Raw genomic sequence first — 24,401 nt, forward strand, 5'->3', positions numbered from 1 at the left:
TATTTTGTCTCAGCAACGAGAGAAAAGTAACCAAGACAGGTAGACAAGGGGCCAAGTCCATCACCAATCATCAGAGAGCCCCAAGTCAAAGCCACAGTGAAATATCACCTCGTGACGGTTGGGATAGCAACTACTATTTAAAAGACAAAAAAAAAAAAAAAAATAGATCAATCCAGACCTGGTGGCACATGCCCATAATCCCAGCTACTCAAGGATGCTGAGGGGGGAGAGGGAAAGTCCCAAACCAGCCTGGGCTGCTTACTGAGAACATATCTCAGAATAAATATCTAGGAAGAGCTGGGTATGGAGATCATGGGAAAGGATTTACCTCATGTGCAAGGGCCCTGAGGTTAATCCCGGTACTGCAGGGGGGGGAAAGGCCAAAGGAAAGCAAGCACATGGCAAATCACACCTAGAAATAAGTACGCTCTGAAAAAAGGCGGACAGAAAGGTCACAGAGAATATGAGTCTATATGAAATGTCCAAAATAGGTGAATCCAGAGAAATAGTCAGCTGGGGAGGGGGAAGAGCTGCCAGCCGCAGGGGTCAGGGTTTCCTTTTCTGAACTAAAATCAGCATGGAATTTGATGGGGTGAAAGTCACACAACACTGTGAATTACAGTAAATGCTACTGAACTGTAGCCTTTGAGATGGTAAAAATGTATGTAATGTGAGTTTCACCTCAGTCAGACAGAAGTCAGGAAACACCCAGCCCCTCGACACTTAAATAATATTTCAATGCAACAGTGTTTAATACTGCAAATTTGACCTCCAAAACACCCAGTACATTTACCAAAAACACAATCTCTACTACATCCAGCATTAAAAGTGGTAATACAGTAAAACCAATACATAAAAAATCCACAAGGAAAAAATATCAACATGGTAAATAAAGATAGGATCAGAATTCTTAGCGAGGAAGGTCGGTGGCTCGGACCCACAACCTCAACACGCTGGGAGGCTGAGGCAGGAGGATGGCAAGTTCAAACTCGAACAATTCAGCAACTTAGCGAGACTCTGTCTCAAAATTAAAAATGAAAAAATGATCTAGAGATATACAGCTCAGTAGAAAAAACCTGGTTCCATCCCAAGTACAGGGGGAAAAACTCAGAACTGCTGATTTTTCTGTCTCCGGTTCCTCTCTGCTTAGCTATGCGGAGTTACTGATTCCCTTGTTAATACCTGGATATTTTATTTGCCATGATTTTTTTTTTTTTGGCAATTATTTTTAAGGGTCTTTAAATTATTGGAGCATTACTCGGCTAATTGCCGAGTTTGGCATTTTACATAGCAGGCAAATATCTGACCCCGAGAACTGCTGGTTCTGAGCTCCCTCAGAGATGCAGAGGGGGCTCCTGAAGAGGTTAGCATCAGCTTGCAGGGTCAGTGCCGGGTGGGGGCCTGGGTCGGGCCCAGGAGAGGCTGAGAAGCCCCCAGCCGGCCGGCCCAGGTGATCTCGGACCCAAGGCTCACCCAGGGAGCCTCCCTGGCTGCAAGGTGGGGGCCTGGACCCCGGCTGAGCCTCCTTGGCTCAGAGGAGCCAGAGACAACAGAATCCAGGCTAATTCCTCTGTGGGAAACGCTCCTTGTCAATTAATTAGGACAGAGCTAGCCTGAGGCAACCCCGGAGCCCCCAGAGTCATTAAGGGGGGGCCTCTCATTTGCAGCCCGCAGCTTCCCCGCTGTTCCCAGGCCCCAGAGCAGAGGGGAGGGGAGGGAGCCGGCCAGGTCTCCCTGTCCCCTGCCCCTCTCCGCCTTGGGGACCGCCTTGGGGACCACGGTGACCTCACCTTCCCGGGAGGTGTCTGGAAAGCAGAGGTGGAATTTCAGAGGGAGCGAAAAGGGGAAAGTCAGCAGTGAGAGTCTAAAGATCACGCCCTCCCCGTAAATTCACGCTGCTGTTAGGGTTCTGTGAAAGTCAGAATATGTCAGTGCATAAGGACAGAAAGCAGATGAGTGGCTGTCAGGGACGGTGGTGGAGCAGAGACGATTGTGACAGGGACCAGGGTTCCACCGTGGGGTAGGATTCAGTTCTGGACCTGCACGGAAGTCAGGGAGACCCAGCATCGGGACTGTCACATTCCGCTCAACCATGCACTTTCTGTCCATTTTATGTCACACATTTTTTGCAACTTTAAAAAAGCAGCCCCACTATTTGGTCATTAAACAAAGAAGGAACCTGAGCAGGGTGACGCATCCTGTCATCCCGTCACTCTGGGGAGGCTGAGGCAGGAGGATTGCAATTTGGAAGCCAGAGTGAGCCGCTTAGCAACTTAGCAAGGTCCATCTCTAAATAAAATATGCAAAAGGGCTGGGGTGTAGCTCAGGGTAAAGGACCCAGGTCCCATTCCCAGGGCCACAGAGAAGGAAAAAGAACAGGAGGAGGAAGAAGAGGACAGGGAGGAGGAAGAAGAGGACAGGGAGGAGGGAGAGGCTGAGGAGATCCTGGAGCCTGGAGGGCATCATGTTAAGTGCAGTAAACCAGACACAAAAAAAATAAACTGCGCTCCCGCCTAGGTATGGAATCTAAAAGGAAAATCTTCACCTCATAAAAGCAGCCAGTAGAATAATAGGCAGCTGGCAGAGGGAAAGCTGAGACAGTGTTTGTCAAAGGATACATAGTTGCAGTTAGATAGGGCCAATCAATTTCAGGTCTGGTGTGCAGAAAGAGGAGGACAGTCATCGATACAATGTTACAGTCTTAAAAAGTAACCAGGCAGTGTTAAAAGTGCCCAGTCACCAAACAATGATAACTAGAGCCAGGCGCCAGGGCGCTCTGGGAGGCTGAGGCAGAAGGGTCAGGAGATCAAATCCAGCATGGGTAACTCAGTGGCTTAACAAGCCCCTGTCATTAAAGAATACAACTATAAGAGGTCATGCATTTGTTACTTAGCTAGATGTAACCATTGCATAAAGTCAGCCCTCCGATCTGAAGGTTCAACTAAACTTGCATGGAAAATATTTAAGCAAAAGTCACCAGTGAGCACATAGAAGATTTTTCCTGTCAGTGTCCCCTAAACGACAGTAATATATGTAGCTCTGGCTTTGTATTAAGTGTTTTGTTATCTAGTGATGATTTACAGCCCACAAAGGGCTACATGGAGGATCTATGTGACTCTATACAAGGGACTGGATCCCAGGCAGGTTTTGGTATCTGACAAAGGTTCTAGAAGGCTCTAGAAGGTTCTAGAAGGCTCTAGAAGCAATCAGTTCCCTGTGGACACCAAGAAATCACTGTATTCTTCCAGGCCTTACATTGCAATATTAAGTGACATAAACCAGACACACAAGCTTAAATATTGTAGGGTTTTTTTCACCTGAGAAATTCAAAATATAAATAAAAAGCAAAATAAAACATAGGTAACAGGAAACTAGGGGATAGATTCTACCACAAATGAAGAGATCAAGAGGTAGAAAAGAGGAGACATAAAAATGAATTAAGGTTGTCACATACAGGTACCAAACACCCAGAATGAAAGTGGTCATTTGTATATCACAGATATTTATGAATAAATAGATTTTTCTGGAAAAGAAATCCATAGATGAGAAGAACCACATGATGGGCCAGCCAATCACCATGTGTAAAGACTTTTGAATATTTATTCCCAATAACAACCATAAATCTGGATATATTTCAAAAATTACACTTTAAGTCAAAGTTGGCAGGAAATAAATACGTTTTTCTTGTTGTACCGTAGCATTTTGGTAATATAGTGAACACAAGATAGATCCATAGAATGGAGCACATGGATGGAATAAACTATCTGAAGTTATCTTCGAGATCCCTCGAGTTTGGATAAACATAAAAACTGAAATTTGTCAGGAGATAATTGTTGCTGAGGCTGGGTGATAACTACATGGCTATTGATTAAACTGCTTTGTCTTTTTTGTTTTTCATCTTTTTGAGACAGAGTCTCCCTATGCAGTCCAGGCTTGTCTCGAACTCACAGCGATCCTCCTGCCTCAGCCTCCCGAGTGCTGGGATGACAGGCGTGCACCACCACGCCCAGCTACTTTATTTTAAAAAAGAAACCTACCACTTTTATAAGATTAAGACACATAACATCATGTATTCACTTAGTTTTTAAAAATCTGTCTCCTTGCAGTTCATCAACAGTATCTCAACATTTATTAACCCTGACCTGTCTACACTCACTGAGAGAGGTAACCTGGCCCGCCCGCAGAGCTGGGTCTTGGTGGGCAGAGGTGCTAGAATCCTCCACGCGGCCCCGGAATGCGCTCCTCGGTGGCAGGAACCAGCTCTGTGCCCTCTGGCTTCTCCTGGTTTTCCAAACCCCTTCCCACAGCTCTATCTATCAAGCCTCGGGGAGGGTGCCCTCTGCCACCCACTGGGCGAGAGGACACGGGAACGGGGCAGGAAATCAGAGGTGGGATGCAAGCACCTCGAGATACGGAGCCCTGTTTCCCTGAGCTTTGCAAATACTGCATTTTGCACAAACTGGAGTTCTTGAGGACCCTGGCTCCAGAAAATCTATCAATACTGTTTTCCCACAGCCCAGCGGATCATTAGCATTTGGGGAGCAGAGGTGTTTTTACTTAGGTATTTTTTATTTTTTATGCTGTTGGGGCTTGAACTCATGACCTCATGCTTAACCAGGTAAGCATTTGAGCCACCGAGCTAAATCTCTGGCTCCAATTTTTAAATTAAGATGTGCATGCTTTTTTAGGCATAATACACACTTAAGAGACTGCAGTGTAGTATACACATGACTTTTTTTTTCAGTACTAGGGCCAGAACCAAGAGTCTCCAGCAAGTACTCCAGCGCTGAGGCACCCACCGTGTTTTTCATTTACAGAAGGTTTAGACAGGGTCTCACTGTGCAGTTTGGCTGATTGAAACTCTCTATGCAGCCCAGGCTGGCCGCAAACTTGGGAGGTCCTCCTGCCTCGGCCTCCCAAGTGCTACGGTGACACATGTGCACCACTGTAGCTGACTGAACAACTTTTATATAAACAAACAAACATACAAACCAAAAATCATGGGCCTGGCTTTACCACAATTATTTTCTTTATTGCAGAGTCTGAAACTAAAATGGCTCCTTATGTGAGGTCTAGTTGCATGGCCAAGAAGGAGCTTCCCTATGTCCACCTGCAGACAAATGCATATGGGAAATGTGATATTTACACAATGGATTACTAGTCTCCTCCTCCTCCATCTCCTCCTCCTTCACCTCCTCCTACATCTCCTTCTTCTCCATCTCCATCTCCCCCTCCATTTCCTCCTCCTGCATCTCAGACACAAGCTGTTGACAGGAAGGTGGGCAAACCTTCAGGTTTCAGCATGAAATAAAGCCAGGGATACAGCTCAGTGGCACGGCATGTGCCTGGCAAATGCGCGGCCCTGAGTTTAATTCCTGGGTCCAAGAAAGAAAGGGAAAAAAAGTTAAATGAAGTAAATCAGACACACAAGCTTAAACATTGCATGATTTCTCATATTAGAAACTCGATCTGTAAATGAAGTGCAAAATAAAAGATAGATAGCAGGAAAAAAGAGAGAAAAAAGACAAGTTGTTGTAGTCCAGGATGGACAATGTGTTTAAGAATGTACCTTAATTAGTATAATTATGTGTTTTACACATTTTTGGCCTATTTGGTCCCATTGTTAATTTCCGTGTGATAATTAACTTTATAAGGACTTACAAGGTAGAGAAATGAGTTTGGCGGTTTTGTTTTAGTTTGTTTTGCGTGGGTTTGGGGTGGTTGGGGGGTTTTTTTGTTTGTTTGTTTGTTTGTTTGTTTGTTTTGGTTTTTGTTTTTTGAGGGTTTTTTGGTACCAGGGATCGAACTCACAGCCTCACTCTTGCCAGGCAGGCACCTATGCCACTGAGCTAAATCCCTGGCAAATGAATGAACTTAAAGCTGGCCCAAAAAATGAGGAGGAAGGGGAAGGAGGAAAAGAAAATAATTAAGATGTATTTCCCACAAGGACTGTGATCATTGCAGACTAGAAATGAGGGCTGGTGAGGATTTTAAAAGAAAGAATGAAATTCTGAAGCTAAGACTCTAGCGCAATGGTAGAGCACTTGCCCACCATATGCAAGACCTTGAGTTCCATCCTGGACACCAGGGAGGAGACACGGAAAAGAGGAGAGGAGGAGAAGATGGAGGAGGAGATAGAGGAGGAGATGGAGGAGGAGACAGAGGAGGAGACGGAGGAGGAGACAGAGGAGGAGATGGAGGAGGAGGAGATGGAGGAGGAGGAAGAGATGGAGGAGAAGGAGATGGAGGAGGAGGAGATGGAGGAGGAGGAGGAGATGGAGGAGGAGACAGAGGAGGAGACGGAGGAGAAGACCGAGGAGGAGGAGATGGAGGAGGAGACAGAGGAGGAAGAGATAGAGGAGCAGGAGGAGATGGAGGAGGAAAAGGAGATGGAGAAGGAGGAGATGGAGGAGGAGATGGAAGAGAAGGAGATGGAGGAGGAGGAGATGGAGGAGGAGACAAAGGAGGAGACGGAGGAGGAGATGGAGGAGGAGGAGGAGATGGAAGGAGGAGACAGAGGAGGAAGAGATGGAGGAGCAGGAGGAGATGGAGGAGGAGAAGGAGATGGAGAAGGAGGAGATGGAGGAGGAGATGGAGGAGGAGATGGAAGAGAAGGAGATGGAGGAGGAGGAGGAGGAGGAGATGGAGGAGCAGGAGGAGATGGAGGAGGAGAAGGAGATGGAGGAGGAGGAGATGGAGGAGCAGGAGGAGATGGAGGAGGAGAAGGAGATGGAGGAGGAGGAGATGGAGGAGCAGGAGGAGATGGAGGAGGAGGAGGAGATGGAGGAGGAGGAGATGGAGGAGCAGGAGGAGATGGAGGAGGAGAAGGAGATGGAGGAGGAGGAGATGGAGGAGCAGGAGGAGATGGAGGAGGAGAAGGAGATGGAGGAGGAGGAGATGCATGAGGAGGAGATGGAGGAGGAGATGGAGGAGGAGAAGGAGATGGAGGAGGAGGAGATGCATGAGGAGGAGATGGAGGAGGAGATGGAGGAGGAGATGGAGGAGGAGATGGAGGAGGAGGAGATGGAGGAGGAGGAGATAGAGGAGGAGGAGATGGAGGAGGAGATGGAGGAGGAGATGGAGGAGGAGGAGATGGAGGAGGAGGAGATGGAGGAGGAGGAGATGGAGGAGGAGGAAGAGGAGGAGGAGGAGGAGGAGGAGGAGGAGGAGGAGGAGGAGGAGGAGGAGGACGAAGAGGAAGACCAGAGGAAGGAATTCTGTCATTTGCAGCAGTGTGGACAAACCCAGACAAGGGCATAGTAAACGCCCGCAGAGCTGCCCACAGAAAGGCAAACGCGAAGCCATCCGTTCACGCGTGGAGGCCCAGGAAGCTGCACTCAGATGAGCAGTAAATAAGGCGGCGGTTACCAGGAGCCTGGGTGACTGGGGCAGGGGCGGTGTTGGCCCGAGGACGGAAAATTTCACTTAGCAGAAATCCAGGCAGGAGGCAGTGGTGCCCAGCAGGGGCCGCGCTTAACATACAGGAAACTGACTGCACCCATGAAGCAAAGCCGAGAGGGACCCTAAAGCTCCTCACACCGGAAGGCTAGCTGGCCTCCTGCCTCAGGGGCCTTTCAAGACGTGGTGTCGTGAGTGCTAAGGGAATGCAATTCCTTCTGTTCTAAAATCAATCAATCAATAAATAAATATAAATAAGTGATTTTTAAAAATTATAGACCCCAAAGTTGAAGCAAATTATGTCAATTATGTTGCAACAGTGAGCAAGGTAAATCCTCAACTCCGACATTAAAAAGAGAAAAAGTAACAGGAGGCCTTGAGTAGGATCCCCAAACTTTGGCTCCAAAATAGAGGCAGGATCCAGGGGTAGAAGGACCCTCAGCCTTAGACCCGGGACTTGGGGAGCCCCAAAAAGGGACACTGAAAAGGCACAACGCTGGTAAGGTTAGCCACGAGACAGATTTTTAAAAACATTTTTATTATCAAGACCGAGCCTGTTCCTTGAAGAAAACTGGAAAATTCAGGAAATATAAAAGGAAACTCCTTCCTCCCAAAAAAGCCACCCAAATCCTACAGCACCCAGAGCCGATGGGTCACTGTCCAGGTAACCCTGGAAAGATAATAAGGAGACCCCCCAAAAAAGGGGAACCCTGCCACATGCTAGCGTCACACAGGCAGCCGTGGAGGAGGTGGCGCTAAGGGGGGGACAAACATTGCAGGATCCCCACTTATCTGAAATGCCTAGCATGGTCAGAACACCGGCAGAGGGTGCAGGAGCGGTGCCCCAGCACTGGGCGGTCAGGGGACGACGGAGAACTGCAGTCTGCTGGGGACCGGGTCCCCGCCGCGGAAGAGAAAGTGGGGATTTTGCACAACAGCCTGCTTCTGCTTAGCCATGGAGCTTCACCCGCAGAAAAGCATAAATTTCACACAATGGAAAAGGCGAATCTTGCAGTCAGTTTATTATCCCATCCGTGATGAGGAGACCGCGGGCCACCACATCTTCAGTGGCCGTGAGCATCGGACGTGATCTCAGCTTTGGGTCTCTTTTAGTTCCTAGTTTGCTCTCTTCCTGAGGGGGACCGGACCAGGACCCAAGAACACAGAACTCAGCCCGTGCTCGCGGCTGTCTTAGGAGACAGGACACACCTGCATGTCACACCTGCATGACACACCTGCATGTCGCACCTACATGTTACACCTGCATGTCGCACCTGCATGTCGCACCTGCATGTCACACCTGCATGTGGCTTACACACCTCCACCCGTGTGCCTTAAATCACCTCTGTGTGACTCTTAAATCCTAAGTCATACAAATGCTACATAAATAGTGGTTTACTGCTTAGGACCACAGTGAGGGGAACTCTGCGCACGTTCCATAGAAAGGCAGTTTCTTCTTCCTAATCCCAGCCAGTGTGGGCTGAGTGTGCAGGTGCGGGGCCGGCTGTGCCGCACTCCGGAAGGGCAAGCTCTGTGCCTTCACTCACTAACTGACACATTCTGTGACCGAGCTTGCACACCCACTCTCCCCGTGGTTTTCCAGGATGCACTGTTTCTGTAGTTGCAGGTACTATGACTTGAGATTTACCCCTCCTGTCTGACTGTAATTTTGTAGCCTCTGCTCCGCACCGCCTGCTGTGTCCGGCTTGCTCCCTGCTCCTGGCACCCCACTCTAACCACACTACTTGAACTTGTGGCTTCCACCGATGAGTGGCATCAAGTTGTGTCTGTCTCTCTGTGCCCGCCTCACTACCATCCTGCAGGGGCACGCATGCGGTTACAAGTGACAAGATTCCATGTTGACGGCTGAATAGTATTCCACCATATCTACGCAGGCAGCCCTCTCTGGGGTTCCAATCTCAGTTTAACTGAATCTTCAGCTGCCGAACCCGAGGATGTGGAGAGCCCACTCTACTTTTCAAGCCATCCACTCAGTGACTCAGTCCACTAAGAAATAGAGGGCTGGGGGGCTGGGGATTTAGCTCAGCGGCATAAGCGCGCCTGCCTTGCAAGCAGGCAGTCATGAGTTCGATCCCCGGTACCAGTAAAAACAAAAAAGACAAAAAAAAAAAAAAAAAGAAAGAAAGAAATAGAGGGCTGGAGCCAGGTGTGGTGGCGCACACCTGTCATCCCAGTACTCAGGAGGCTGAGGCAGGAGGATCTCTGCGTGTTCGAGGGAAGCCTGCGCTACAAAGTGAGTTGAAGGCCAGCCTGGACTATGTAGTGAGACCCTGTCTCAAAAAGGCAGAAAGAAAGAAAAGACTGTTCCTCGGTGTTGTGATCCCTTTCCTGGCACAAACAAACAAACAAACAAACAGAGACAGAGAGAACAGAAATTGATTCTCATGCAGCCCTGGAGACAGAAGTTGGGAATTAAGGTGCTATCGAGGCCATGCTACCTCCAGAGACTCCTGTGGAGGTTCACCCTGGCGTGTTCTAGATCCTGGTGGGGTTCAGGGTCGTGGGCATCCCTCGGGTATAAATCCTCCATCTTTGTGTTTCGTGAGTCCATTTGTGGTACTCAGTGCGAACTTCATGGTGGGCCCTCAGTACACATACAGGGCCTCTCCTGCCCCTCCCTCCTCCCCGTATCTCTGGGTCCTGGTCTGGTTTACACACTGTGTCAGTCTGAGCAGTCTAGAAGTCTACGGGACCCGGCAGCTCTACATCCTGGGTGTAGAGGACCGGCTGTTCCCGTCCTGGGATGCTGTTCAAGGTGTCAGGCCGAGAAGGCCAGAACTCTAAGTGATGCGGCAGGGGCAGGGGCCTTATCTGTCACATCTTCAGCCTGTGCCAGAGGAGGGCAGGCAGGTGGGGTCAGTGCCACACCCCGCCCCGGGAGCAGCCTGCATGCAACAAAAGGCACAGGAGGAGGACCGATTTCTGTCCTGGCAGGAGCCCCAGTCTCTGCCTTCAGCATGGCGTCATCTCCTGACCTCTGGTGCAGACCGTCCGGCTGCTGCCTGGACTCCTCAGCCCTCCACCTCAGACCCCTCGGCCTCCTGATACGGACTTGCAGGGGACACTGCAGCGTCCACCCCGCAGGCTGGACCCCGCAGCCTCCAGCGTGCAGATACCCCTGAGGCTGACCTGTGAGTCAGGCCTGTAACTTTGTATCCATTTGTGCATCTCCTGTTTCTCTAGCAAACCCTGACTGATACAGTTTCTTTCCCCGTTAGCCAAAGATCCATCTCAGCTACTGTCTTTCATTTGAATCTTCCATTTATTTGTACTATGGTTTTTCCTGTAGGAGAAATGATACAATGTTTAAGCTTGCAGGTCTGATTTCACGGCCTGTTACAGATTCAGGTCCTCACATTATTTTAATTGATCCACAGAAATTGTATACAGTCAGCCTATCTATCTGTGGGGTCTGCATCTGAAGGCTTTATGCTCAACAACCACTAACAAACCGTTATTTTAGGGCTGGCAAGTGGCTCAGGGACACAGCTACGCTCTACGCTACGTAGTAACTGTTTCACTCTCAAAGACTGGGACATGTTTAGACAGCAGCTGAGATCAGTGCTTATCTTTCGATGCCTGACTTATTTTATCTAATGTAAGGTCCTCTGGATTAATCTCCATCAAGATGACAGGATATCCTTCCTTCTCAGACTGAGCAGTACTCCATGATGTACAGACACCGCCCTCCCGTCATCCATGGTCACATGGTGAATTCTGCATCTTGGCCGTTATGAAGCAGGCTGTGAGGATCAGGGAAGCATGGGCATCTCTTTGACACAGACTTCAATTCCCTTGCCCATCATCATGTCATTATCCTGCCCTCCCCCACACACATTTGTCTTGTTATAACTGTACCAGTGAATCCAGGCATGGTGGTGCACGCCTGTCATCCCAGCACTCGGGAGGCTGAGGCAGGAGGATCCTTGCAAGTTGGCCATCAGCCTGGGCTCCAAAGTGAGTTCAAGGTCAGCGTGAAATGCACAGTGAGACCCTGTGTCAAAAAGACTTTAAAAACAAACAGATACCAGTGAAATAAGATCCACCCTTCTCAAGTGCCACCTTTTCTTAACTAATTATGGACCAGCAATGTCTCAACCCAAAATCGATGGGGCTGGGGGTGTGTCTCAGTGATAGAGCTCTTGCCTGGCAAGCAGGAAACCCCAAAGATCTGTCCCACTACTGCATAAAAAAAAAGGAAAGGAGGAAGGAGAGAGACAGAGATGGAAAAGAATTTAAAAAGGTGTCATGGAAGGATTCAAGTGCAGGGTTTCAATGCAAATGGTCAGGTGGAATGGAACGGGACAGATGCTGTGGAATTGACTGGTTGCAATGGACCCTGACGACCTTTCCCTGAGACCTTTCAGGGGACCGATGGGGTTAGACAAATGGGCCGGTCCATGTCACTGACGGACCAGCACGGTGGCCACCTCTGCACAAAGTGACCAGAAAGAACGAGGCATGTCCTCCTGTCACGGCCTGGGGCTTCCCCCCACCGCCCGCCACCTCCACCAGGAAAGCGACCTCGTTTCTCAAAGACAAAACCTATTCTAGGTCACATCCCCCTGGAACGAGCGGCCAAGGAAGTGATTATCTCCAAGAGAAAGGGGGGCACCTACTAAAACTAGAAGCTGGTGCCCCAGAAGGGAAGACATCGGGGAACCTGAAAAGGGGTCTCTGATAATTACCTGCCAAGGTTTCAGAGCAAAGCGCGTCTCCCAGCAACGCTGAGCGAGACAGAGGCAAGAACAGCCAGAGTTTAAAAGGTGCTCCGTCTGCACGCGCCCTGCAGTCGCTCTGCCTCACCGGGCGGGCTCTGGCCCCTTCTGTGCAGCATTCATTACAGACGTGTGTGCGCCGGTGACCCTGGAGAAGGCAATTACAAAAGCAATTTCTATTAAAAAGGTTTCCTTTATTATAAAAACCGGAGAGCTGGTTTCACAAAGAAACGTTCAGTCCCCACTGGCCTGAGTTAGAAATACTTGGACCTCAGGGGTTTGGAGGAAGGAGAAGTGTATGATTGCAAATGCACACACACAGGCACACACATGCACGCACACAGTGAGAGACTGTGTACAATGAGGAACATTTTCATAATCAGTACTCTGGGTAGAACAATTTTAAATGCTTTTTATTCTTTTCATTATAGTTTTCCGTATTTTACACTTTTTACACAATGTATACATATTCCTTTTACAGCATAAACGCAGGCTTATTGGGTAGTTTAAGAGAGGTATTTGAACTTGAAAAGTAATGAGAAATTTCTCCAGAGCTTGGGGTAACGGGTAAAGTCCTCCCTTGATATTTATGGGATCCTGGTTCCAAGGTCTCTGTTCAGATACCAATGTCCTTGTACCCTCAGGTCCCTTGTAGATCCCTTGATGTGCTATTTTGTGATGTTTTTCCTTGGTACCCGGGATCGAACTCAGCTTGCACTTGTCAGGCAGGTGCTGTGCCACTGAGCTGCACCTCTGGCCCAATATTGGTCGCCCGGGAGACTTTAAATCACCTCTAAATTACTTACAATATTTCCTGTGGCCCTCAAAGACACACGAACTCCAGCGCAGGTGAACGTGGGCCTCCAGCTTCGCGAGCTGCGTCCCTCGGCCCTCAGTCCTGCAGAATCCCAGGTCCACACAAACTGACCCGCGGAGACTAATGCAAGCACACGCTCTGTGGACCCACACTTGCGGTTTGGCTTCCTCTCTCCCTCACCCTCAACAACCGCATTTCTTCTCCAGTGTGTGGAGGTTTCAGTCGATAATCAGCTGGCTGCAAGGCAGGGTGTCACGGCACTGGGGCAACACTTCAAGGCGGCAGAAGATGGCAAAAGCAGCCAGATCCAAAGGTGGTGGCGGGGAGAGATTTCCCCATCTTATTCCTCCCCATCACTGAACCAAGCTCGGCTTCTGCCAAGCCATGATGATTCATTTCTGCTTCACCTCTGCCCTTCTCATTTTTCCACAAGAAATCATGGATTCATTTTACACTCTTTCAGGAAATACTTGCTGTGTACTTGCTATGAGCCACAAGGGTGATAGGTGCAAAAGTTTTGCACAGTGGTGCAAAACTCAGGGAAACTCGCTGTCCTCACGAATCTCACAGTCTGATGGGAAAGATAAAGAAAACAAGAGGGAAAAAAGCAAATCTGTATCAACACTTAGACGGATACACAGTGAAGGTATGTAAATGGAGGGAATATTACCCACCCAGCAACAGGGAAGATACACTGGTCTATGCTAGTGTGTGGATACATCTTGGAAACATGATGACCAGTGAAAAAAGCCAGAGGTAAAAGGCGACAACATTGTGTCACTCTGTTTCTATGACTCACCCACAACAAATCCATGGAGACAGAAAGCAGATTAGTGGTTCCCAGGAGCTGAGGATCAATCTGGAAATGATGAAAAAGCTTCAGAATTAGACATGGTGGTCGGACAACATGACAATATACCCTGTGCCTCAGGACCACACACTTTTAAAACATTGATTTTCATTAATAAAAATTCCAATTCACGAAAGAAATCAAATGGTGACAGCATATTGGTGCCACCCATTTTTCATGGACATTGAGAGACCTGATCAGTGCCAGGAGTCCAGGTTCCTGCTTTCAGGACTCCGAGGCTGGTGAGGAAAAACCAAAAATTTTAAAGTAAATGAAGACATGGATAAGAGACTTCAGATAGGGTCAGTGCTACAAAGGAAATGTGAGACAAACACAGCTACACTTCACGAGTCAGGGAAGGTCCTTCTGAAGGAAACTGTGTTAGTCTGTTTTCTGTTGCTGTAACGAAACACTTGGAGCTGGCTGCTTTTAAAGAAGAGAGGTTTTCAGTCATGGCCTTAGAGGCTGAAAGTCCAAGATCAGGGGTTCCGTCTCCTCAGCCTCTGCTGTGGCTGCTTCACAAGGCAGCAGATAAACAGGAGCAGGGAAGGCCACACAGAACAGAGCAGACATGGGGGACCGAAAGCCAAAAAAGGATCCAGAGGTCAGTCAGCTTTACCCTAGAAAATAACTACAGAACTAACCAGGATCCCGCGATGCCTGCATTCACCTCCTCTGAGGACACCCCCAGGGACCCCACTACCTTTCACTAGCACCCATCTCCTAAGGCTTCTGTACCTCCCAAAGCTGCCATGCCGGTGACCAGACTTCCACATGTGAACCCTGAGGGACCAGACACATCTGATCCATAGTAGACACCAGAGAAGAGCAGACCACACAAACGCCAACAGGCCAGAAAAAAATCTCAAGGGGAAAAAGATACAATCAAAAGAGTAACGTGGGTGGGGATTTAGCTTAGTGGTGCAGCCTGAGGTCCCGAGTTCAACTCCTGGTAGGAGAGAGAGAGAGAGAAGCGGTAAGTGCAAAGGTCCTGTGGCAGGAGGAACCAGCTAACCTCTGAGGGAAACACAGAGATAGCCAAGGAGATTCAAGACAGTGAGAGAGGCTGCAGGTGAAAGATAGATGCCAAATTAGTTCAGAGAGGTTAAAAAAAAAACAGATCATGTAGGAAAAGTTTTTAGGCTTTAAGCCTCATGAGGTCCACCGAAGAGTTTCAAGTAAGTCAGTGACATCCTCTGGATTAAAACATCACCACTGGCTGCAGAGAGCACATTCAAGGAAGCCAAGCCAAAGAAGATAGGGAAGGAGACCAGGTCGGTGACACGGAGCGAATCAGTGACCCGACGGGGTTGAATGTTAAAGGCAGGGCAGGCGGGACTTGTTGATGGAGAGGATGTAAAAGCTAAAAATTGTCCTTTGCTTTTTAATTCTAAATTGTTAACGCGAGCAGCTGAGGTGGCACTGGAGGGGGAGGGAGGAGTCCAGGAGACTGCTCAGGAGTTTGCTGGGCCGCCTGCTGAGCTGAGGGCCTCGGCCAGAAGGAAACAGGCGAGGGTCCGATGGAGAAAGGCAGGAGCGGAGAGGACGGGCCCTCGTCCTCCGTGTTCCCAGTCTCCTTCTGCTTCCCACAGAGGCGGGGTCCCCGAGACGGTGTCAGCGCTCCCACGCCTCGCCGCGGGTGGGGCTCTTTGTTTGAGTTTTGCTTGAGATCTTTGTGTTCATGAGACTCATGCACCAACCGAAAGTCTCATCTCGGGACGTTTTCCTTCCCTTTCATGTTTCATCTTTAAATTACTGATACTTTGTGCTTCTCCTCATGCTAAGGCAGGTAATGCGTAACCCACTGGGTCTGATTTGTTTCTGCTTGACATGGCGGCAGGGACTTCCCGGCAGAGGACTCCCCCGTGTCCTCCTTTGGTGAATTCCCCGTGGCATAGAGTTCACGCCTGCCAGTCCCTTTCACTGGTTTACGGTCACAGAGGCCACTTCGGAGACCCAGCTGCTGTGGGTGTGCATGTATCCCCACAATCCAGTGACTTTAACTCTTTTGAGGATGTATCCAGAAGGGGTATAGCTGGCCCAGTGTTTCCTTTCTTCTTAATTTTTAGGGCTGTAATCTGACTTCTAAGCCACCTCTGTGCCTTGCCCTAAAAATCCTGAGTAGGGTGATGGGGGGGAGGAAACTCCTGCCCTGCTATGTCCGGTAGGAGTCTGCGTTCTCTAAAATCGAAGAACGGATCTTAGGAACAACAGAGGTTAACAATGGAATGTATTTATAAGCTTCTGTCTGAGAGCGAGACAGAATGGGTCCTGTCCAGAGTGGGTTGCCAAACACTTTCTAGGGTTCTTTATAGAGCAAAACCACAAGATGAGGCGGGTCCCTGGTGGGGGAAAATGGGAACTTGCAAGGCGGGCATGAGGGGGGACAGAACTGTGGTCAACCAGTAAGATTACCAGTGTAATCGATCAGCTAAGATCGATTAAATCGGGAGCAAATGGGGAAGCGAGCCACACACCAGGCAGGCAGGAACACAGAACAGGGCGTCGGCTGCAGGGCTTGGGTTAGTGACTGGGCCTCCTCGGGGTAATAGAGACCTAGTTAGAACACCAATCCTTAGGGTGGGGGTGTGTTCCCTTGATCTTCTGTCTTGAGATCTAGCCCAGGGTGGTGGCAGGTGTCTGTGTCCTCCAGAGTTCAAGACAAACCAGGTCTTCTGCACGGGCTCCCTGAGGCCCAGCCCTGCCTGGCTGCCTATAATATTTCTAATTAAGTCAGCTGCTTGGAACATTGGGGAAGAGGAGGGCTTAGTCATGGTGTTGGGGGAACCCCGTAAAACATGGAAAGGGGTATTCCACACAGAGCGCGCAAGTTCTGAACTCTGCACTGGGCCAGAGCCCAGGATGTGGTTAGAGCCAGCGTCTGCTCTAAGGTGCTCTGTCCACACACACCCAGCCTGAAACCTGCACTCTGAGCATCTATACAGAGGAGATCAATACGCAGTACAGCAACTACCCGGGTTTCCTTCTGTCTTGTTTTTTAAATCAAGTATTGTTCTGGTTTGTTCTGTTTTATGGTTTTGTTATATTCCTTTTAAAATAAAAAACAAAAAATAAACACCCCTGAGAAGTGGGGTTACAGGCTTCCCACTTTCCAGGCTCTCTCGTCCGTCTTAGACAGAAGCTTGCTTTCTTCCCGGCTGGAGACTGCGCTCGAGGGTCCCGCACGTGCCTGGCAAACGCGAGGTCCCCAGTTTGGTTCCTGTACCAAAAATCAATTTTTAAAAATAAAAAATAAATAAGTTCATCCTATTGTTCAAGAAAGTACTTTGTCCTTCGTGATGGCATCACACACAAAACTGTCTCTTCATTTTGTTCGGGGAGGGCAGAGTTTAAAGCTACAGTGGGCAACTGCCAAGTTTGTATTTTTCAGCTTTCTAAATTTAGCGGTACCAACAGTTTTTACTGGCTTCCTGAGGATTTTCTACAGGCAAGATCAGGTCGCCTGCAAGTAGGATTTGCCTTCCTCCTTTCCAAAAAGAAAAAAGCCACAGGGGGGCGCAGCAAGAATCGGAAAAAACGCCTCCCACAGACCCTGTCCCTCCCAGGAGGCACCGCCCATCCTTCAAGCCACGCCCCCTACGGCCACGCCCCCTCTCGCAGATCCCCGCCCACTCCCTCCCAGAAGTCTCCTCCCAACCTCGTAGCCCCGCCCCTAAGGCCCGCCCTCCCTCGAAGCCCCGCCCAGTGCCCCGCCCTCCCCGAGACACCGCCCCTCCGGAACTCCGCGCGCTTTGTTGTCTCCGTAGCCATGGTGACGCGCACGCTCCTCGGCGCACCGCGTAGCGGGGACCCGGTGGTGCGCGCCTGTGTGCGCGTTTGCAGGGACCCGGGAGGCCCAGAACCGAGCCGACACGATGCCGGTGCTGCTGCCCCCGGCGGAGCGCAGCCAGGACACCCGCGTGGGGGCGCCGGCCTGGCGCCAGGCCGCGCACGCCGTGTCGCGGCAGGCGCACCTGGCGACCGAGCGCTGCGGGCGGGAGGCGGTGACCATGTGGCAGCCGGCCGACAGCGTGCGCGACCCGCACGTGGCGCGCCACCTCTGCCGCGCCGCCTACATCCAGCCCTGGCGCTTCCGCGTGGAGATGCTCAAGGGCGGCACCACCATGGAGAAGCCGCCGCCCGGGGAGGGCGTGACGCTGTGGCGGAGCAAGATGAAGCCGCCGGCCTGGAACGCGCGCCTGCCGCTGCCGCTACTCCGCGACGCGCGCGCGCTGCAGACGGCCGAGGTGGCGCAGGCGCATGCGCGGGGCGCGCGCCTCACCGCCGCCCGCCTGGGCCGCGCGCAGCAGCAGATCAACGCGCAGCTGCGGCTGCTGCAGCGCCAGCGCCTGGCGGCGGACCGCAGGCTGGGCGAGGTGCGCAAGGGGCTGCTGCTCAACGCGCAGAGCGTCAAGCTGCGGGGCTTCCGGCCCGAGCTCGAGAAGGTGGGGGCCCCCGCGTCCCCGCACCCAGCTGCACGAACCCACGGCTCCCAGGGGGCTGGGAGGGCAGCACGCTCGCGTAGCGCGCACAGGGCCACGGACGTGAACCCCTGCATCCCCAGAAAGAAAGAAAAAAATTAATAGGTAATACATAATGGAGGCTGAGGCAGGAGGATCGCTGCAAGTTCGAGGCCATCCTGGGGTCACTAGTGAGTCCAGGGTCAGCCGGAACTACATAGCGAGATTCTGTCTGAAACTGAAGTCTTCGGCTAAGATGTTTGGGGTCGCTTCCCATATTCCACTCCAGCCAGTCGAGGTACAAGGTGAGGTGCCTATGCTTACCAAGGAGTGAGACCACACTCCCAGAGAAATGAGGTTTGCAGTTCCCTCCCCCCAAGAGAAGAAAACTGTTCCAATCCCCCAGCCAAGGAAAGAGAGCAGGACTCCTGACTCAAAGAATCTCCCCCTCCAAAAATGTATTTATACACAATGGAATACTGCTTAACCATGAAGAAGGATACATTTGAGTCTTTTGTAGGAAACATGGATACATCTTGGGGCCAAGTGAGATCAGACGTTTCACGATCACGTTTCTCTTATATGAAAAACCCAAAGTATACTTTAAAGAGAAAATACAAGAAAGAATAGGAAACAGAGAAATACCTCTGCGGCACGATGTGGGCAAGAAAAACCCTAACACACACGTGTCCCAGCGCCTCACGACAAATGTGACCTGACATGCCGCAAACACGGACTCATGCAGCTTGTTAAAGTTAAAAGAGAAAATTAAACCAAAAACCTTTCCACAGAGTGAAATCCAAGCCCCCACATACAGTCACCCACTGAGCTCCCGGGCCCCGAGGAGAACCTTGCCTAGTGTGAGACTCTCTGTGTCCATGTAGCTAAAAAGAAGGAAGAGGAGCCCCCCTTTTTTATATGTGGTTTTTGTTTTTGTTTTGTTTTGTTTTTTGTTTTTGTTTTTGTTTTTGTTTTTGAGACAGGGTCTCATTATGCAACTCAGGCTGGCCTTGTGCTCACTTTGTAAGTTGAACTCACAGCAGTCCTCCTGCCTCAGCCTCCCGGTGCTGGGATGACAGGAGTGCGCCTCCACTCCCGGGTTAATACCCCCCTTAAGAAGTGGGAACAGACCTCCTTCGGGTCCAGTCATCTCTGTCCCTGCCCACTGGGCTCCTGTCTATAAACAAAAGAAGCCCCCAGCCCCAAACTCCAGAAAGTGAGATTCCCCCAAGTGAGAGCCCCTAAAAGTCCCAAGTCTCATCAAGCACTGAGACCCCCAAGTAGAAGATTCCCCCTAACTTTGCCCTCCAAGTCCGCAGTTTGTGACCCCGGCTGGCCCTCTTCTCCCCTCTGGCCGCCCTCTCCCCGGTTTCTAGATTCCGGACAAAGCCGACAGCATGCTTACGTGGGAGAGAGAGGAGCTGAGGTCCATGAAGCGGAAAATGGAGAAAGAGATGGAAAAGTCGGAGGCCCTGCTCAAGGTCAGGACCACCTGGGGCCAAGTCCCGGGCCGGAGGGGTCCCTAGGTGCCTGGGGACGAACAGCTCCGACCTTGGGGACCCTAACAACAGTGAGCTCCTCAACCCAAACTCACCTGGCGTTAGGCACATTGCCACTTTTGTAAAGTAGAGAAACTGAGGCACTGGAGAATGTTATCCTTGAGCCTCGGGATAGCACTGAGCACTGCGGTGTGTAATCACTGGACTCAGCCTCTGCCGTGAAATAGAAGCTTTAATTCTCTCTTTAGGGTTGGGAACACAGGCTCTGAGACCGATGTCCCCAGCTGGGGCCAGCTTGAGTGTCCTTTGAGTTCAGCCAGGAAGGACAGCCGGTCACCTAACCGTGTGTGCTGTGGACTCAGCCACCTGACAAATATGAACCCAATGTCCTGCTGTCCCCAGGGACCTGTGCCTGGCACGGGTGACAGATCAGGGCTGACCTACCTTGGCAGTGCTGACGTTCCAGGAGGCATTCAAAGGGGGCACAGGCAGACATTGGGGGAACAGGGTGTAAAGAAAGTGCCCACCCGTGGTGCTGCTCCGAAGCTGGGGACGATCCCCAACCACCGTCCCATTCCTTGACATCTGGAGAGTCCTGAAAAGCCCTTCCAGCCATCTGACACGGACAAAGGAGTCGTGAATGAGTGAATGAGGGTGGGCAGAAGGCCAAGGGATCCAAAGGGAGAAAAGCACACGGGAAGGGGGCTGGGGATCTAGCTCAGTGGCACAGGTGCCTGCCTGGCAACTCTAGGTCGTGAGTTTGATCCCCGCAACCAAAAACAGACAGCAATGCAAGACAGAAACTGAAACCCAGCTAGCAAAGATCCAGGATTAAAAGTGGGAAATTTTAAATGTTCTGTGCCCAACAAAAACAGCGTGTAAGGAACTGGAAACACCCCTTGGCTTGTGTGACCACTGTGTACCACGCACACATCAGGAGTGTCCCACTGTGCCCCAGAGTATACGAGCTATGATTATTTCCTAGTTAAAATGAAAACTTAGGTTACTACAGTCCCCAGATGCCCGGTAACCAGGGAATGGATAACATGCATGGGATCTGATACCGTGGAGCACTACTCCACTGTAAAGCAGGATACACTCAGACGTTTCTGGGGAGATGGGTGCAGCTGGAACCACGCTCAGGGGTGAAATGAATCAGACTCGCATGTTTGAACATCCTGTTGTCTCCCTGATGTTGGAAGCTGAAAGGGGAAATGGGATCAGGAGGGGGAAACAGATACCATGAGGTGGGAGGAAACTGTTCAAAAGGGAACAGATACGGGGACGGGAAGGGAGAGAAGAGAATGTATATAAATACAGCCCCAAACAGGAGATAGCTGTAGGAGCTTTGGAAGTGCCCACATCCAAGGTACTGGCTGTTGTTCCTCTCTGACAATCTGAATTTGAAATTTCGTACCGGTGTTTTTATTGTTTTGTTTTGTTTTGTTTGTCTTTTTCGTTTTTATTGGTACCAGGGATCGAACTCACGACTGCCTGCTTGTAAGGCAGGCGCTTATGCCGCTGAGCTAAATCCCCAGCCCCCTTACTGTTTTTTCTTGAAAACCCATATCCTTGTTATGCAGACCCAGCAGCTGTCAACAGTTCTCACGCTTGACCTGGGCACCTTAAATAAAATGATGCAGGGTAAAAAAGGAAAACTTAAAGGATAAATGAATAAAAAGAACCCGGAAAGGTGTCATGATGTGGGCCAAGAGGGGAAAAAACTTTCTTATGAAATACAGAGTTGTCATTTTCAAAAGAGATGTCGGAGCTGAGCATGGTGGTGCACACCTGTCATCCCAGCACTCGGGAGGCTGAGGCAGGAGGATCCCCACAGTTCAGGGCTAGCTTCAGCTACTAGTGAGTTCGCGGCAGCCAGGACTACATAGCAGGGCCCTGTCTCCAAAAGGTTCATGGTGAGGAGGAGGAGGATGAAGAAGAGGGATCCCTTTGTAGGCAGAAACGTCTTGTGGACTTGAAGCCTCTCCAACCCACCCCCTGCCCAGGTGAGAAATCATCCAGCTCAGTTTCCTCCCCGCCCCCAGAGTCTGGCCTCCTGCAGGGACACGCTGGGCTTCTACTGCAAAGAGAGGCTGCAGGCGGTGGAGCTCATGAACCAGCCACTGGACAAGGTCCTGGAGCAGGCCGGCCGCCACTCCTGGCTGGACCTGTCCCGCCAGCCCACCCCGCGCACGCAGGGGCAGAAGACGCCCCCTCCGGACCCTGTGGGCACCTACACCCCAGGTGGGCCCCCGGGGAGGGGCCCTGACTGTGAGTGCACCCTTCCTAACCCTCGCCTGAGGTACAGCCGGCTAATCCCTAGCTCTCTTGCTGAGCGCCCCTGGGCACCCCACCAGAGTCACCACAGGCTTTGGGGGAGTGTTTTATTGTTTGGATACCAGGAATTAAACCCAAAGCGTTTGTTTGCAGTAAGCTGCATCTTTAGCACCAACACACACACACACACACACACACACACACACACACACACACACACTTTTTTAAAAAATTTTTGAGACAGGGGCTTCATTAGACACTAAATTTCCCAGGTTGAGCTCAAGCTTTCGATCCTCCTGCCTCAGCCTCCCAGAGATCTAGGATGACAGACATGCACCACCAAGCCCGGCTCCATTCACAGCTTCCGCTGCTTTTAGGGAAACAGTCCGAGACGCAGCCCTCCACTAATCAGCTTTGACTCCTCCCCCAGTCCCTCCATAAAGCCCCCTGATCCCTGTGGTCCCCGACTTCCTGAGGATAGGGGGGCCCCTGGGCGCTGATGGGCCTCCTTGCAGGCTGACCTGGGGGAGGGGGAGAGGGAGACCCGGGGCCAGGGTCTGGGAAGCCAGGGCCGCCTGTGTCCCCAGAATGCGCCGGGGCGCTGAACGAAGCCAAGCGGTTGTTGGTGGAGTCCAGGGAGACCTTGGCGCAAATGGCCAAAAACGAGGCGGAGGTCAAGGAGCACCAGCAGCAGATAAACGACCGCGTGTGCGCCACGCTGGCGCAGAAGATGCAGGAGACCTTGGAGCTGAAGGTGCGTGGGGCGGCAGGGTGGGGGGACCTGGGCCGGAGGTGGGGGCCCGAGCCAGCATGACCCCACTCCACCCCGCACCCCTAGGAGAAAATGAACATGACCTTAGGGCTGATGAGGGGCACGATTCACCGCTGCACGAAATTCAGCCACGAAATGTTCGTCACCAGCGGCCTCATCAAGGTGAGGGCGGGGAAAGCGCGCGGGGGCTGGGGACCGGGGCGCCAGGGTCCCCCAGGGCCTCACCGGTCCCCGCGCTCCGCCAGGGTCCTGTGTGTGAATGCCACCTGGAGACGCGCGAAAAGCTCAACAGGCCCCTGGTTCGCGTGTACCAGCGACACGTAGGCACCCAGCTCCCAGAGGCCGCGCGCCTGGCGCAGGTGCGTCCCCTCCTAGTCCCCTTTGGGGCGCCTCCCCGCCCCATCTAGGCGCGGCCCCAACCGGCAAGGCTACTTCCCCCAGCGCCTCGGATCGGGTAAAACGCCCTCGCCCCGGGCAACCCGCACGGAGACCATCGGTACCCAGGGTCCCTGCAACGTCTGTGTGCCCCAGACACGCGCGCGTCTTCGTGATGGGGGCCCCCCTCCTTCAGCGTGGCCCCGAGGGGGTTCCTGCACACACACCTGGCCCAGGGGTCCCCCATCCGAGGTCCCCCCGTCCTCCATTCTAGAGCCTCCTCTGTCCCTCTCTGTCCACCCTACTTCTCGGATTCTTTGGCACACCCGGCCCAGGGGTCTTTCCCGCCCCTCTCCAACCTCCTTTTGAGGTGCAGCGCTCCCCGGAGGGCGCACCAGCTCCACATGTGACTCCTCCCCTGCGCGCTCCATCCGCCCGCACACCTGGCCCGGGTGTGTCCGCCCATCCCAGAGAGGACGGCTGGGTCCCCAGCACGGTGCCACCCACCCTCCTCTCCAGGGCACCGACCGGCTGCAGCGTCACATCCTGCACGTGGAGAAGAACCTCAAGAGCCTGCTGGCTGCGCGCGACAAACTCTCCTGGAGCCACAATTGCAAGAAGCTGGGGCAAGAGGTGGACCACTGCGTGGTGCGTCTGCGCCACCGCCACCAGCACCCGCACGTGTACTACCACGAGGCGCAGCGCCTGGTGGACGACTGGGACCCGCGCGCCCCGGCCAGCGCTGGGCGCAAGTGACCCTCCTGCGTCCCTACCCCCTGGCCTGCAGTTCTCATGGGCTGGGCCCTGGGGACGCCAGGCTGCGTGCTCCATGACTCTCCCTCCTCTCAGACTGGCTTCTCCCTCGGGCTGAATTATAATTTATGTATCCAGATTATCACATATTAGGTGCCTACTGCGTATCAGGGGGTCACCTGACAACGCGCGTAGGCGGTGCGTCCTCGAAGTAAACAGAATAAATCTGGGCACCAGTTCGCTGGTATTCAAATCCACACTCACCGGTTCGCACCTGCGTGGCCTTCAGCAGGTCCCTGTCCTCTGCCCGCAGAAGACCTGTGAAATGTCAAGGGACGCAGCGCACACCTCCCCCTCGTGCAGCCGGGGTCGGGTAGGTGAGCGCACGGGGCCGCAGCACAGCTGCTGCATATCCCGGATCCCCGATGTTACTGTCAGCACCTCCATTCCGAGGTTAAGGA

The 24,401-nt window shown here is 51.8% G+C and overlaps 1 protein-coding gene and 1 long non-coding RNA gene across 3 annotated transcripts; one reads left to right on the forward strand and one right to left on the reverse strand.

Moving 5' to 3' along the window:
* Positions 1-10,662: 10,662 nt before the first annotated feature.
* On the reverse strand, positions 10,663-12,286 carry LOC134471031 (uncharacterized). 2 transcript variants are annotated; one of them, XR_010040369.1, is made up of 3 exons: positions 12,108-12,286; positions 11,278-11,427; positions 10,663-11,162 (listed from the first exon to the last, which is right to left on the reverse strand). It is a non-coding gene; the product is annotated as an uncharacterized LOC134471031 (long non-coding RNA). The 2 variants fall into 2 exon arrangements; XR_010040368.1 differs by having other exon boundaries at positions 10,663-11,427.
* Positions 12,287-17,618: 5,332 nt separating this feature from the next.
* On the forward strand, positions 17,619-24,197 carry Tektl1 (tektin like 1). The gene is made up of 7 exons (XM_063229312.1): positions 17,619-18,249; positions 19,641-19,745; positions 21,809-22,007; positions 22,628-22,794; positions 22,879-22,974; positions 23,058-23,171; positions 23,707-24,197. The coding sequence occupies exons 1-7, from the start codon at positions 17,680-17,682 to the stop codon at positions 23,941-23,943; spliced, it is 1,488 nt and encodes a 495-aa protein (XP_063085382.1). The 5' UTR covers positions 17,619-17,679; the 3' UTR covers positions 23,944-24,197.
* Positions 24,198-24,401: the final 204 nt, after the last annotated feature.

Source organism: Cavia porcellus, unplaced genomic scaffold, assembly GCF_034190915.1.
Source record: "Cavia porcellus strain 051 isolate PalLab524CR breed Dunkin Hartley unplaced genomic scaffold, mCavPor4.1 scaffold_17, whole genome shotgun sequence".
Classification (NCBI taxonomy): domain Eukaryota; kingdom Metazoa; phylum Chordata; class Mammalia; order Rodentia; family Caviidae; genus Cavia; species Cavia porcellus.

What these genes read in the sequence shown, in the direction of transcription:
- Tektl1 (XM_063229312.1), top strand. Translation starts at nt 17,680, where the DNA reads ATGCCGGTGCTGCTGCCCCCGGCGGAGCGCAGCCAGGACACCCGCGTG. An exon ending in TCCGGCCCGAGCTCGAGAAG is followed by an intron (nt 18,250 to 19,640) that starts GTGGGGGCCCCC and finishes CCCGGTTTCTAG; the next exon opens with ATTCCGGACAAAGCCGACAG. An exon ending in TGTGGGCACCTACACCCCAG is followed by an intron (nt 22,008 to 22,627) that starts GTGGGCCCCCGG and finishes CTGTGTCCCCAG; the next exon opens with AATGCGCCGGGGCGCTGAAC.